At 40.8% G+C, this 13,743-nt stretch overlaps 1 protein-coding gene across 3 annotated transcripts in view; it reads right to left on the minus strand.

Annotated features, from left to right (window-relative positions):
* The window catches only part of wdfy3 (WD repeat and FYVE domain containing 3), a 100,301-nt gene that overhangs the window by 12,665 nt on the left and 73,893 nt on the right, over positions 1–13,743 (minus strand). For all 3 annotated transcript variants that reach the window (XM_073465928.1, XM_073465929.1, XM_073465927.1), the window contains exons 32-44: positions 13,051–13,185; positions 12,024–12,203; positions 11,123–11,356; positions 10,781–10,880; positions 9,904–10,064; positions 7,445–7,674; positions 5,155–5,264; positions 4,786–4,968; positions 4,213–4,370; positions 4,035–4,112; positions 3,519–3,749; positions 1,089–1,257; positions 765–928 (exon numbers count right to left, since the gene is read on the minus strand). In XM_073465928.1, coding sequence (XP_073322029.1) covers positions 765–928; positions 1,089–1,257; positions 3,519–3,749; positions 4,035–4,112; positions 4,213–4,370; positions 4,786–4,968; positions 5,155–5,264; positions 7,445–7,674; positions 9,904–10,064; positions 10,781–10,880; positions 11,123–11,356; positions 12,024–12,203; positions 13,051–13,185 — 2,133 coding nt within the window. The remainder of the gene's footprint in view (positions 1–764; positions 929–1,088; positions 1,258–3,518; positions 3,750–4,034; positions 4,113–4,212; positions 4,371–4,785; positions 4,969–5,154; positions 5,265–7,444; positions 7,675–9,903; positions 10,065–10,780; positions 10,881–11,122; positions 11,357–12,023; positions 12,204–13,050; positions 13,186–13,743) is intronic.

A 13,743-nucleotide genomic window follows, 5' to 3' on the forward strand; every position in this document is an offset into this window, starting at 1 on the left:
AAGTTTAGTGATAAGGCCTATTTTGTCAAAATTAGATGTGTAATTCATTACATATCATGTCACCACTTGTTAAAATAAAAAAAAAAAACATGATCCATCTAATTTTTCTGACTATACTATTCATTGATCTTTTAAAGCTAAATCTGGATACAGCGTTGGAGGCGTTCATTCAAATGAAAGCTGGCACATGAAACCAAAAAAGTTTGACTTATAAAATCCATATAAAATCCCCCAGATCTTCCACATAGCTTCTGCATTGTGCAGCCAACAGAGCATGTGCACAAGAAACTTGTGTAGTGTAGCCCTCCGCTGACTTCAGTGGGGATAAAATGATTTAATGATGTGGATCCTCTGGACTTTTAAAATGTTATCAGACTGAATGGATCCAACATGTCAATTCACAAGCTTGTGACGCAAGCAATGTCAATGTCACAATGGCAGTTTATGGGAAAAAGTCTTTTTGGGCACCAAATGACGTTGTAATTACACAGTTTGGCCACTATGTCAAATTGGCATCAAAGCTCTGCACTATTCCTGAGAGCTTGGTATTATTTTCAAGATGATATATATATATATATATATATATATATATATATATATATATATATATATATATATATATATATATATATATATATATATATATACACACATATATACATATATACATATATATATGTTGACACTGGAAACTGATTTTAGCCTCTAGCACTTGTGATTGTATTGTAATTGTCCAGTCTTATGCTCTTGTGTCCCTCCCTGACCTTCTCTCCCTCCTCCAGGAGGCGCAGCAGGGAAGTGTTGTCGGTCCTCTGCTCCTCCTCAGGACCTCCTGACTCCAACAGCTGCTCCTGAAGCTGCTCCTGACTGTCCTCGTCTGCCCCGTCCGCTGTAGACCGAGACCTCTTCAGAGGAGCCTTCACCAGGCCTGCAGAGCAGAGCAGCGACATGTTAGAGAGGGCTTTTAGGTAGAGAAACACTACCAAGAAGAGGAGATTTAAGAGCAAAAACAAAACCAAGTTGTGCTTTCCAAACCAGCTTTTGAAGTTAGACACCATAGCGTGTCTTCCAAGGTATTGTCTCTGTACCTTTGACTCTAGCGATGGTGTCCTCTCCGTGCTCGGGCTCATGCTGTGTGGTCTCTCCCTCTGTGGTGTGCTCTACAGAGTGCTGGTACATGCCAGGGTTTCCAGACAGCAAACGCACGTAGTACTCCTTACTGTCGTAGCTGATGGCTCGCCGGTAACGGAGAGGCTTCTGCAGGGGGGGAGGGGGTGAAAAAAGACAAGTAGGTGAAGTCGTCGAGAAGCAGTCATTGTTAAAAGGAAAACACCTTTGGCAGGGGAAAGATGGCTTGGGTTATAATAATAATCAATAATGTTTTTCTTATGTATCGATGCAAATGACCAAATAAAAGCATTACAGGGGGTTCTGTAATTACTATAACTGCATAGAAGCCAAGGCAGACATTTTTTGAAGGCAGTGTGTTCAAATCAGAAGCAGGTCCAATCAAAGTTGATCATATCTAGTTTTAGCTGTGGGACATATCGATCTGTGATGAGTCACTGAGGAAATACCAGTAATGTGCAGTCAATTACATTCAAAAGACATTACTGATGAGCAAAATTACCAACGGTCAGTCACGGTTAGTTTTATTGCAAGGATGTCTCATATTGTGACCTACATATATACAGTAGACATGAGGTCCAAACCAATTGAAAACCAACAACAATTATCTTTGATTATCATTGGCCTCATCTGTAGCACACAACCTTGTGTCTATGTAGAAATTCATTTTCTACTCTACAGTAGGTGCTAGAGTGCGTTTTTTCTTGGCAGACACATTTTATGTATTTTATTTTCTAGTATACTTAATACTGGATAAAATACAACTTGAAAGTCACTGCAAAACAGCACATACACATATCCACATGCAAATTTTCACCGATGCCTTGATACAACCACACATATAAAGACAGAAATCAGAAATCTCCCGTTCCTTGAATTTAGCAAAGCATCAAATTTACAACAAACACCTTTCTACCTGCAGCACACATCACACAGGGTGCGTTTTAAACAAAGATTTTCATTGCACACAAAAAAAACAAGAGAAGGCTTCAAATCATGTCCGAGCCCCTGTTTTGCTCTTGAAGCACGTTTGTTACGATCATGCGGTCACACCAGGCATTGAAGGTACCTGGGCACGAATAAGGACCCCAGCCAGGGCTGAGGGTACCAGGGGCACCAGAGGGGGGGAAGAAGGCTAGAGAATTGAAAAAGATGGAGGATGAGGTTGTTTAAATGTCAAGTTAAGAACGCTGCTCCAAGAGATTAGCACTACAGAGGCCCGGGGCAATGCCATCTGGTAGCATGATTCTGAATTTGACACATTTCTTTGTATGCCATATATATATTTTCATTCTTGGTTATTATTAAAATAGCCACCTAGAAACTAGTACTGAACATTTTTCTTTTTAATAAAAATCATCTCCTGTGGTGCAGAATCCGGGGGGCGATTCTTCAAGTATTTGAGTTGGCATCATCCTGCAGCTTTGCCCAAAACATGTTTTAATTATGTATTATGATGCAGCCTGGGGGACTTTGGCGCGATAGAAATTTCTCCCCAGAGGGGTTCTGAAGAGTCCCTACATGAAGCGTTCATCAGATTTTACCAAGCAAGTTTGTACGATGTGATCAACTCAGGGTCACAGGGACATTGCCAGAGAATCATAACTACGTATTCACTTTTGGTTGCTTGTATTGTTTGTAATATGGACATTTTCATTTTAAATAAATAAAAATGTAAAAATGTAAAATTGAGTTTCCATGTGTTGTCTTTTCAGGGGCAGATATAAATAAAACCAAACGCCTGTGAGCTATCTCTTTGCATCTTCCTGACGAAATAAATCATTGTGGAGGGAAGAGAGGCACCCGTTGGCAAACAGAGAGAAGGGATTATTTGTAGAACAAACAAAGCTAAATGTGTCTCGGTGGTGCCAGGAAAAGAGAGCCACCGGCTGCTGGTGTCACTTCCTCACATGACACTGATGAGCTCTTCCAAGAGCTGAGCTATTCTTACAAGTTCACTGCTCTGGAGTTATGGCGGAAGTAATTTCAAGAATATCTCCACATGTTTTATAAGCATTTCTACTACATTTCTACTGTGGAATGTAATATTTGTGTACATTACATTGTAGTCTGGTGGTACCGATGACACTACAACGAAGGTTAGGTCATTTCACCGTTATCGTTTGTTCAAAATGGTTGCCAAAATCAACAAAAAAAAAATAAATATTTTAATGTGGTGGTACTTGGAGAGCCGAACATTTTTGGTACATGGTATAAAAAGTTTGAGAAACACTGATTAAGAGGGTGAAAAAAATGGAGGTATGGAAGGGGTAACTGCTGCAGAAAGGACACAGTTTCTACGTTTTCAACACTAACAGCCTATGTCATAGCTGAAAGGACTATTCAAATGAGGCCCTTGTGTTAGCTAAAGGTGCTGTAGGGCTGAATACCTGTGCAGAGTTGGTGTTCGGCTCTATATCTGGGATGTATGGGTAGTGGATATAGAACATGTCATTGCGGACCATCTTCTTCCTCATCCGGCACGGCCCCTCTGTCATCTCCAGCACAAACTTGTCTAGGTGGGAGCCGATGGGTGGACCCCAGAGGCCCCGCTCACGCAGAAGCTCGTACTCGATGGAAGCCCACTCCTCGGTCACATACTTGAGGGCGTTCTGCTGCCGCTGGGGGATGGAGGGATGGGTGAGGCGTGAGTGGTGAGTCACTTTAAAAATGTTGCTATAAATTATACATGCTGTCACAACTGTTACACCAGCCTGTGAAAATGTACCTTCTTCTGTACCTTCTTTTTTATTTGGTTTATTGTCCTGCAGCAACATCCTGACTGCACTGTTATATAACAGTCTGTTGTGTTGTCCTGTAGCTCGTTTGTGAGCGTGCTGCTTATTTATCATATCCAATAGACTAGCTAGAATTCTTGCAACCACAGTGTTTGGTAATGATGGTACCTCTTGATATTCTTTGTACTGCATGGCCACCAGGTCTCGAACAACAGCGATGTGTGTGAACATCCACTGGAAAGTCTCCTGTTGATCAGAAATACCAGATTGTAATGAAAGCTGATTAACACATAGTTTAAGCTTTATATCTTCTACCGTCATGCAGTAGAGTATCACTTGTGCGCACCTGTGCAGACAAGCTGTTCTTGTTCAGGCTGTTCTCCTTCTTGTTGCGGCGGACGCCTGTTAGCTTGGAAAGGCCGAAGCCACTGCTGACTCTGGACAGTTTGGATTGAGTCGCCGGTGCCACTGCCTCACCACGACTGATGCACTTCTTCTCGTACACTGAAGAGCAGAGCAGACAGCAAAGAAAGAAAAAGAACCAGTCACAATTTCTACCACAGCAATAGTCCCTATAATACAGGAAAGTCTTCGTCTTTCATAACTTTTTCTCATCTCTCTTCTAACAATATCTGGTTTCCTTGCCAAGATGTCTGGTTCAGCAGACTGAGTCAAAACTTTGGCAGGTGGCTGGTCGTAATCAACAAAAGTGTAACACTCAGAGAACCAGCAATAATAGGCCCTACTGGCAGGACACCAGACTAAAGTATTTCCTTTGCAAAACAACAAGAGGAGCTTCCAAACACTTGATCTAGTTATGTAAATCCAACACAGGCGGAGCTCAGGAAATGTTCAGCTAGTGCACAGCAAGTCTGGGTGGGGATATCTCAGTATGTGGATGTTTCCGAGTGCCGCTCACCGAGGTGGGTCTGCCAGCTCTTCAGGGCCGGCTCCTCCAGGGCGGGGCGGGCAGTCGCAATGTCTACATGGCCTCTGTCGTTGCAGGGCAGGGACACTTTGAATATGTCCTCCAGCATCTGACGCTTGCTGTGCATCAGCTCCGTCCACACTCGGTTCACCGCCTTTAGCAGCAGCTGCCGGCCTGCAGAGAGAAGACAACAGTGTTCAGTCATGCCAAATAGAATTTGTTTTAAATTACAATTAATTGAAATGAGCCCATCAAATCCTTAAGAATCTGAGGAGAAAAAAATCTCAACACACATGCAAACAGTCAGCAGGGTCAAATATGTTCATGACCCACACATACACACATATAACAGTCTCTCACCCTCGCTGACGTCGTGGCTGTGCGTGGCGTCGGCGTCGTTCTCCGTGGGCATCATGACATGCCAGGTTGTCATCCGGGCCTCCGCCTCCAGACCGAAGCCCTCCACACTACTGCAGAGACAGACACACAGTGACTTAGTACCAACCTCTCAGAGACCTGAAAGGGGGCATCACAGGGAGAGTTGGATTGTTTGGCTTCCCTGCAGCAGATAAGTCTGCTCTCTGCTGTTGTATAGTGTGTCGTGTAAAAGCATATTGTGTTCCCAGCGTGGTAGGAAACTCAGTGTGTCCCCCACCTGCTGCAGTTTTGGAAGCTATCAGTACTTCTGGCAGGACACGTGCACAAAAAAAGAGACTTGCCACAATCACGCTCAGCAGCACACAGCACAGTCTGAGTTGCAGGAGATAAAAAAACAAAGGTGTGAGACTCTGTGGTAAACCACTTTTTCGTTGCACAAACAATCCTCAACAGCAGAGCTGCTCAGAAATAATCACACTGAGTTAAACGGACGGAGCTGAAGAACCACTTAGTACCACTATTAAACAAAATACTATAAAAATATGTTACAGAAGAGAAATAGTGATCACGTTTTCATTCATGACGCTCCCATTCAGACCAACTAACTTACCTAAACTGCTGTAAGCTAGGTCAACTAGTGATACTCCTTATAAATTGAAAGGCTGGATAATAATAAAAATGCTTTATTTGGCAGTGTGACGATCTCTTTTCGTACACCTTGTTTCATTCAGTGTCCTTTAGTCTTATGTGATTCAGACAGACAAAAGGCTACGATTGCACAGCCGTCATCTCATCCTCCACACCATACAGAAGCAATGTGATGAGTCTAAAATGAATCATGCATGCTTCACACAACCAAATGTAACACTTTCACAGATTTCAGTTGAAAATAACCAGTGATGGAATGTGACTAACTACAACTTAAGTGCTGTATTTAAGTACAATTTTGAGGTACATATTGTGTAAAACAAAAATATATACTCAAATTCTCAAATTCATACTCAAAACAATTAAGGGGCAGCATATTAGCAGAGTAACCACTAACTGCTGCTAACTGTAGCTGCTGTTAGCTAGTTAGCTCAGTTAGACGTGCAGCTAGCAATGCGTACTGGGTGCTCGGGGACCAGAGGAGTGTTAACATCAACACAGAATTTTTGGACCAGGACTGGTCAGGGCTACCTGGTTAGCATGCTAATTTCAGTAGATATCTGCAAAACAATACATAAAAATCATAATGTCAAAACTGGTATTGTGTCACATTCTGTCAATAATTTAAATCAGTTGTTGACTAATTAAATTCAAATTCTTACATATTGCCCCTATAATCACTGTTTTAGTGGCTATATGTGAGCAGATTGTAACATTTTGTTGTCTCATTCAGTTGCCTATACAAGCCTGAAGATTTGTTTAAGTTGTTTAATGCTGCTGGACTATGGGTTTCTTCGTGAAGGACTCGGGTCAAATTGTCCATGACAGTCCAAAGGATCTGACTTTATTTATGTTCTTGAGTGCCTCTCTCCACTCAGAGAGCAACAGTAGCTAACATTAGTTTAGAAAAAGAGTCCAGTAACATACACCACCGGCTGGCTTCCAGCACAACACAGAAGATCCACAGAGCCCCTTTTGTTATTGCAGATTTAATCCCAAAATCAATCCACAGTAATTAAAGTACTTAAAAATCCAGATAAAATGGTATTTTTAACAGAAAACAATACTATTAAGTCATTAGGAGCTGGTTGACAAAGACATGAACAACTAACTGAACTAACTGAACTGAACTGAACTGAACTGAATGATAGAATCTATCACCTTTGAGATATGACAAAAAGTAAACCTCTGGGGTCTGTGGGTACCCAAGTCGACAGGATCGGGGCTAAGCCGCTGAGATGTCCTTGTAAAGTGGTGCTAGACACCTCCCTCTTACACTGTGCACAACATTGTTGCTTGAGAGCATTTCTTGTTCTTGGATTTATTCAAACCACAAGTGAAAATACTTCTAGTGGTGATTTGCAGGGGTAAATCATGATAAAATACTGACAAAGCATAATAATATGATTTGATACTGTCAAAGCACTAGACTAGAACCTGCCCAAGTGTCCCAGCATGACCCAAGACTAAGCTGCAAAATAATTTAAAAACATGTATTCCCCTAACATACCACCTTTTCATAAATTTGGTCATAAATTTTAAAAAATCACATTAATAACGACCTTTATAAATGACTTAAGGATCCACAGATACCCTGCCACAGGCAAGCCTCAGGTCACCTTACCTTCCGCTATGCAGGCAGATGAAGCAGTGAGCCAGGCAGGCCACAAAGTCCTGGTCGTGGTTTCCCGGGCCGAGCACCAGGTTGCGGTTGACGGTCAGGACCCGCAGGGCGTCCAGCAGGGCCACCTGCTGAGCTACCGTCTTGTGGGGTCGACAGAGCTGGTAGAGCACCGTCCGGTTCAGACAGTGGTAAATGGTGTCGAGGGAAAGACCCTGAGAACGCCTCTTTGACTAGAGAAGGAGAGGGAGGAAAACAAACAGGTGAAGGAGGTTAGAATGAAAGTATGTTCATCTCAATAAGTGCTAAAACAAGAGAAGGGTGAGAAATACAGCTGAAGAAAAGGGAACTGACGTTGTGTAGCTGTTACACTGCTGTGCTCTGGATATGAATAAAGCTGCTGTTGAAATACTTTAGCAGAAAGATTTGTTTGAGCAACTCCGACTGAAGTGGATTAAGTAGTTAGAGAGTTGTGAATGTGGCTTTGTGTTTCTTCTGTTGTTGTGTTAGTGTCTGGATAGAGAACTGCTAAACTAGGATTTTATTTTTAAAAATAAAACAAGCCTCTTTTCAAAGAGACTTGAAGAAGCAAACTGAAGTAAAGCTGCTAGTTGTAAAGATGTGTTTAGAGTCAATGTCCTACTACCTCTATATTATATTCTGAAACTGTAGGGGGGCAGTGCAGTAACTACTTGCTTGGAATACATTGGAATTTTCCTTGACATCATATTAATTTGGCTGAATAGTCTGCCCAAGACAACAGGATAAACAGACGAACAGTTTCTGAACAAAACATTAAAAACCTGTTCTTAATGTTCACATCTGCTGTGTGAGTGTCTTCCAAGCACATGCTGTATGAACCGGGTATTTATATTTCAAGTCAACTGAATGAAATGAAAAGTAAATACATTCTAATTCCTCATGTATGCCTCAGCATGAAATCATATTTTATATTATTGGATATTTCCAAAGTGCATTACAGTTGGAGAAATTAATTTCCCAGGATAATCTCCTAATCTTCTCGCTTGCACTGCAGTGTGTGTAGAGGGGCGTTGCATGAAAAGTAGAACACAAAGTCCACACACATGACTTCACTCGAAAAGTCTCTGCACTCAAGCTCATGTTGTTTTTATTTTAAACTGGGGAGTTAAAACATAAACGGTCAATTATTTATGAAACCATCTCTTTCTGAATCAGAAAAAAGGGGCAGATGATCTTTTGTTTCTCTTTCTCTCTCTTGCATCCAATACATTTTTTTTTAATAAATTCACATGCATCTGACACCACATACACAACATATACTATATACACTCCTCATACACACCTGTCAGTCAGTCAGCAAGGCGCTAAATGCACTAACAGCCATATCTAATTTATGTGCCTTCACGGGCTAAAATGAGTAAACGAGGCCTGCAGTCTGATGGATGCTGCTTATCTAATATAATCCTGAGCGTGTTCACTGGTTACATTAACTTGAAAAAGACTCACAGAAGGACCGTTTAATTTCTCCATCCAGTGCAGGAAGCACACAGACGCCGTCTGTTTGCCTCAGGCTGCTCTGGAGAAAAGTGACCGGCCTGATAATGTAGCCTGTTTACAAGAAGTGGCGAAAAGCAAAATGCTGGTGCTTCTTTCTGGGCGTGATAAATTTGAGCGCTATAATTTAACTTTCTATTGTAAATGTAGGCAGCCCTTTTAAAGTCTTTCGCCTCCAGCAAGATTCTGCAGGTACAGGAAGGGAAAGTGTACACTGCCTGATAGAGACGAAGGAAAATCCAATTTAATTTCAGTAAAAATGAAGTGCTTCAGTGCATTATTCCAAGTAGAAGTCTTCAGCAAGGATTTAAAGAGTGACCATTAATAACTTAAAGGGGCACTATGTCGTTTTGGAGAAGACATACACACTCAGAATTGTAATATTTATAATAGAAATGAGGTAATAACAAACTCAGATATATTTATTTTTTCCTTAACTGAATAAACAAGCTGTTCTAAGAGGAAAATAAGGTCCATAGAACATCGTTTGAAGCTAGAAAGGTGGCAGGGTCCGCCAAATATAAACAAAGTAAAACAGTATGAAATTGTGTTGTCCCTGTTTGTTTATTTAATTTAATTAGTCATGAAAAAGAAGAGAGTTTGCTTATTTAGTTTGTGAAGGCATAAAAATCAGTAAATGTTTATGTGAAAAATGTTTTTCCCCAAAACTACATGGTGCACATTTAACACTGCATTTAGAGTTTACAATCAATGATAACTAGTTAACACCAACTTAAATTGTTTTCTGTACATGATAACTTGTGCACACAATGATTGTAACTATGACCTACTAGCTGAAAATCTCTCTTGTCCAGTTGCCTAAACACAATGTGGAATCGTCTTAGTGCCATATATCCTTATTAGTGAAATATAAATGTTTCTTCAGTAATAAATGTAGTAATTTTTGAATGCAGTTTGGTTTGTACCTGTCCTATGAGCTGCACGATGAAGTCGACCACCAGCTTGGAGTCCTTGTTGAACATGCCCTGCCACAGCTTGTCCACCACCCTCTGGGTGAAGTAGAAGACGTTGTTGACCAGGATCTGATAACTGCCGCCACTGCTGAGGGGCAGAGAGGCATCTTCACCTAAAGGGAGAGAAGCAACAAGACAGACGTGGTTACATACATTAGCTGCGATGTATAATGTCTCCTTTGATGCATTTATCCTAAATGTGATAGTGAAGGATTTTTCATCTTACAAAGGAATTACATTACTAAACAAAGGTAAATGTTTTTTAATGATGTAACAGATTATGTAAGACAAGTTAAAACAGAGGTTACTAGCTTGGACAATTTTAGAGGTGAGGTCAGAAGTGATCAAAGGACAAAAAACATATCAAACATACATTTTGTATGTCGTCTTATAATTAAAAAAATCATATGTAGCTCATTTAAAAAAAAAAACAAGCACACACTGGAGACTTAATATAACACAAGCAGCCATGTTAAATGCTGAAGATGCTTGCAGTACTCTGGGTTTCAGACTGTGATTTGCTGACTCATGATGCAACCATCCGAGCATCTCAGAGAGCCAACTAAGATTATCAGTCCGAGCTGTCCTGCAGCATGCTCGTCCGGGCCATTTTCTGCCTAATCATCAGCTTTTTTTTTTTTTATAGCCACTTTGGCAGGTAGTGAGCCATTAAAGTAAGATGAAACATCAGTGAGCAGCATGAGGAAATTATTTGGAGGTTTATGTTCATCCTAAAACTATCGACTACTAGAAAATAATGAAGCTGGCAGGTAGACTGAACAAACTGAGACTGGCTGGCTCTGTATGAGGTTAAGGACTTTGTTCTGACCGAGAAGGACATCAGCGGCTAGAAGGTGCTCCATGACGCCGTCCAGGATGTTGGACTGAAACTCCTTCTGCTGAGTTCTGGTGGAGCGCTCCGGGGAGGCCTTGTACCACAAAACACACACACATTGACGAGTTAGGATGGGTAAATATGTTTGTCGGTTTGCTATTATTAAAATCAGTGAGCTACAGTATTGACTAGTCTTTACTATTACGAAAAATATGCTTATTAAAGCTTTTTATTAATCAAATAAGAGAAAACACAAAGAAATATGGGTGATTATCAGTTAATTAAGGTGCTACATGGGTTGATTCAGTCAATTCTTTAAATTCAGTGTCTCCTCACCTCCAGTAGCAGGTCGATGATGGGTGTCTGCTTGCTGGCTGGGGTCATGCAGAGGTTGTCCATGATCAGGACCCTCATGAAATCAAAGACGTACTTTTTGGCTGGGTGGTTGGTCAGGGACGTTTTTGAGCCCACGTTACAGTACTCTGACTGGCTGCGGTTCATACCCGAGTCTCCAGCGAAAGCCTTGAACTCCTCAGTGGGAGAGCCCGCCTCATCATCCAAATCAGTGACCTGGAACGGAAGAACGGACGGAGTGAGACAATTTACCAATAGTTTTCATGTTTAATTAAGCAAGGTACGGGTTGAAAACAATGACGTTCTATCAGAAAAAAACATGTAAGCAGTTAACTCAGAGACATTTCTTTGTTTTCCAGTTGTACAGTGCAGCCTTGTTTCCTCTGTGTTCTTTCCTTTGACATCTTTTACTAACACACAACTTCATTCAGTGGCTTGGCAATCTGTAGGAGCAATTATCTTATTGTAATCTGTCTGAAAACACCTTTTCCTCTGAGAAAAACTGTGGTGACTTGCACTTTCTTCTTGAAACTGCAGTAGTTTACAGTGATCACACTGCTCTTGACTTCAAAAGGGCAATGCGTTTCAGTTTATTGCCCCATAGGAGAGAATCACAATATATGTTCAGTGCGCTGATAGGTTTACTGATCAATCCCTTGGATTACTTGTTCAGGTAATGAGATTTTTTTGCTTCTAAACCCAATTCCAGACCCATTCCCTCAATCTTAGAACAAAAACTCCTCAAGAGATTTGTGCAGAAGGTGATTCTTGCTTTATTTCTTTGGAGTCACTAGTAAAGGTCAAAGATTTCTTACCATTTCTTCACTTGAGTTAGAATTTAATTTGGCTTCAATTCATTAAGGGAGAAAATGTAGAGCCTTACCATCTCAGAGTAGGGCCTGATGTTGAAAGGGAAGACAGCTGCTGCCAGGGCACAGAGGAACTCAGGACTGTGCCACATTGGTGAGAGGTCGGGCACATTGTGGTAAAGATACCTGAAGAACTGCATCAGGGTGACCGGGTACTCTCTGAGCCAGGAGCCCTCCTCCTCTGACTGCCACGGCTGGGAAGACACAAACAAGAAGACACATCTAGAAGCAGTGGAGGTGCTGGTTTTCTGTTTAAATCTCAGGCTGGTTTGGAGGATCTATGTGAAGTGGAACTCGTCAAGCAGCAGCCTGCAGCATTAGTGAGGCAGTTAGTTCCCAGGAGGTCGAGTGAAGCTTGTCAGCAACCAGCAGCGACTCACTGAGAGACTCTCTGGGTGTGATTGTGTGGTTTCCAGTCATGTATGTTGGATTAATGGAGCTTAAAAAGACACCTTGAACGAAACCAGGCAGTAACTGCAGGGAAATCTTACATAAAGAAGCACTTCAAAAAGACATGAACACAGCAATCTCTCACGTTTTCCTAGACATAAGCTCTCTTTGAGTAGGTCTTAAAATGTAATCTGATTTTAAGGATAAAGATGTTGGATTTAATTAGTCCAATTATGTGTACAGAGGCTCCTCTTAAGCCTTAAATATGTGATTGGAACAATGATCATGAGGGCATTATGTTCTCAAGAAATTAAAGGTCATTTTTCTGTACATGATTTGTTTAAGAAAAAAATATTTAAGATTTATAGATTTGGGGAAAAAACTAAATTACAACACTTTTTTGATGAAGAACTCAACTAATACGATATCTGGAGAGGCAAATTAATTATGCTTTGATTATATTGTAGGTTTTTATGGATTTTTTAGTTTGAATGTTTTTGATTTTTCTACATTTATTCATCTAATTGGTCGTTTTAAATTACTGATATTTGTCTGCCTTGATAATTATGTTCTTCCTGAAAATGCCAATACAGATCGATTCAAAATAAACCTAAGGTTTGGTCATGTTGTAGACTAAACTGTGGTTCTCACCAGGTTGAGCATGCTGCGCAGCATGGCCAGCAGTAGGAAGGCAGCCTCGGGGTACACATTGTGGATGGAGCCCACTACTGTCGCACTGGAGGCTGGCATGCCGAAGATGAACGTCCAAATGGAGTCCAGGTCGAACTGAGAAGACAAACGCACACACTGGGGTAATATACATTGGGATTTTTTGATGCACCTCTTATCAGGGCACGGTAGAAAACTTTACATGTGTTTACAGTTGATGGATTTCAACTTTTTCTAATGATGTGTCATTAGTCATGCTTCAACCAGAAGCAGCAAACTTAAATTACCCTCAATTTACAGTCAGAGACTGTGATGACTATTAAGATGTCAGAGACAATTAGGTTTGCAGATCTGAGTCACAGTTAAATAAGAAATATATAAACTTGTTCTTTAAACCATTAAAGGTGCACTGTTCAGTTTTTCAGGATTTTAATCAGAAAGATCAGAAAAGATCTTCATGGACTGAATTTTCATTCCTAAACAAACTAAATAAACAAACTCTTTGTTTTCATGACTGAATAAACTGAATAAACAAACTGACCTTAAAGGTCAACACAATTTCATACTGTTTTGCTTTGTTTACATTAGAAAAGCTGCTTTAAGTTGTCGAGTAAAATTCAGATCAAAAGCAAACTGAGCAGATTCATTAGCATAAGTAAAAGAAGAAAAAAGGGT

The sequence above is a fragment of the Pagrus major genome, chromosome 5 (genome assembly GCF_040436345.1).
Source record: "Pagrus major chromosome 5, Pma_NU_1.0".
Taxonomy (NCBI): domain Eukaryota; kingdom Metazoa; phylum Chordata; class Actinopteri; order Spariformes; family Sparidae; genus Pagrus; species Pagrus major.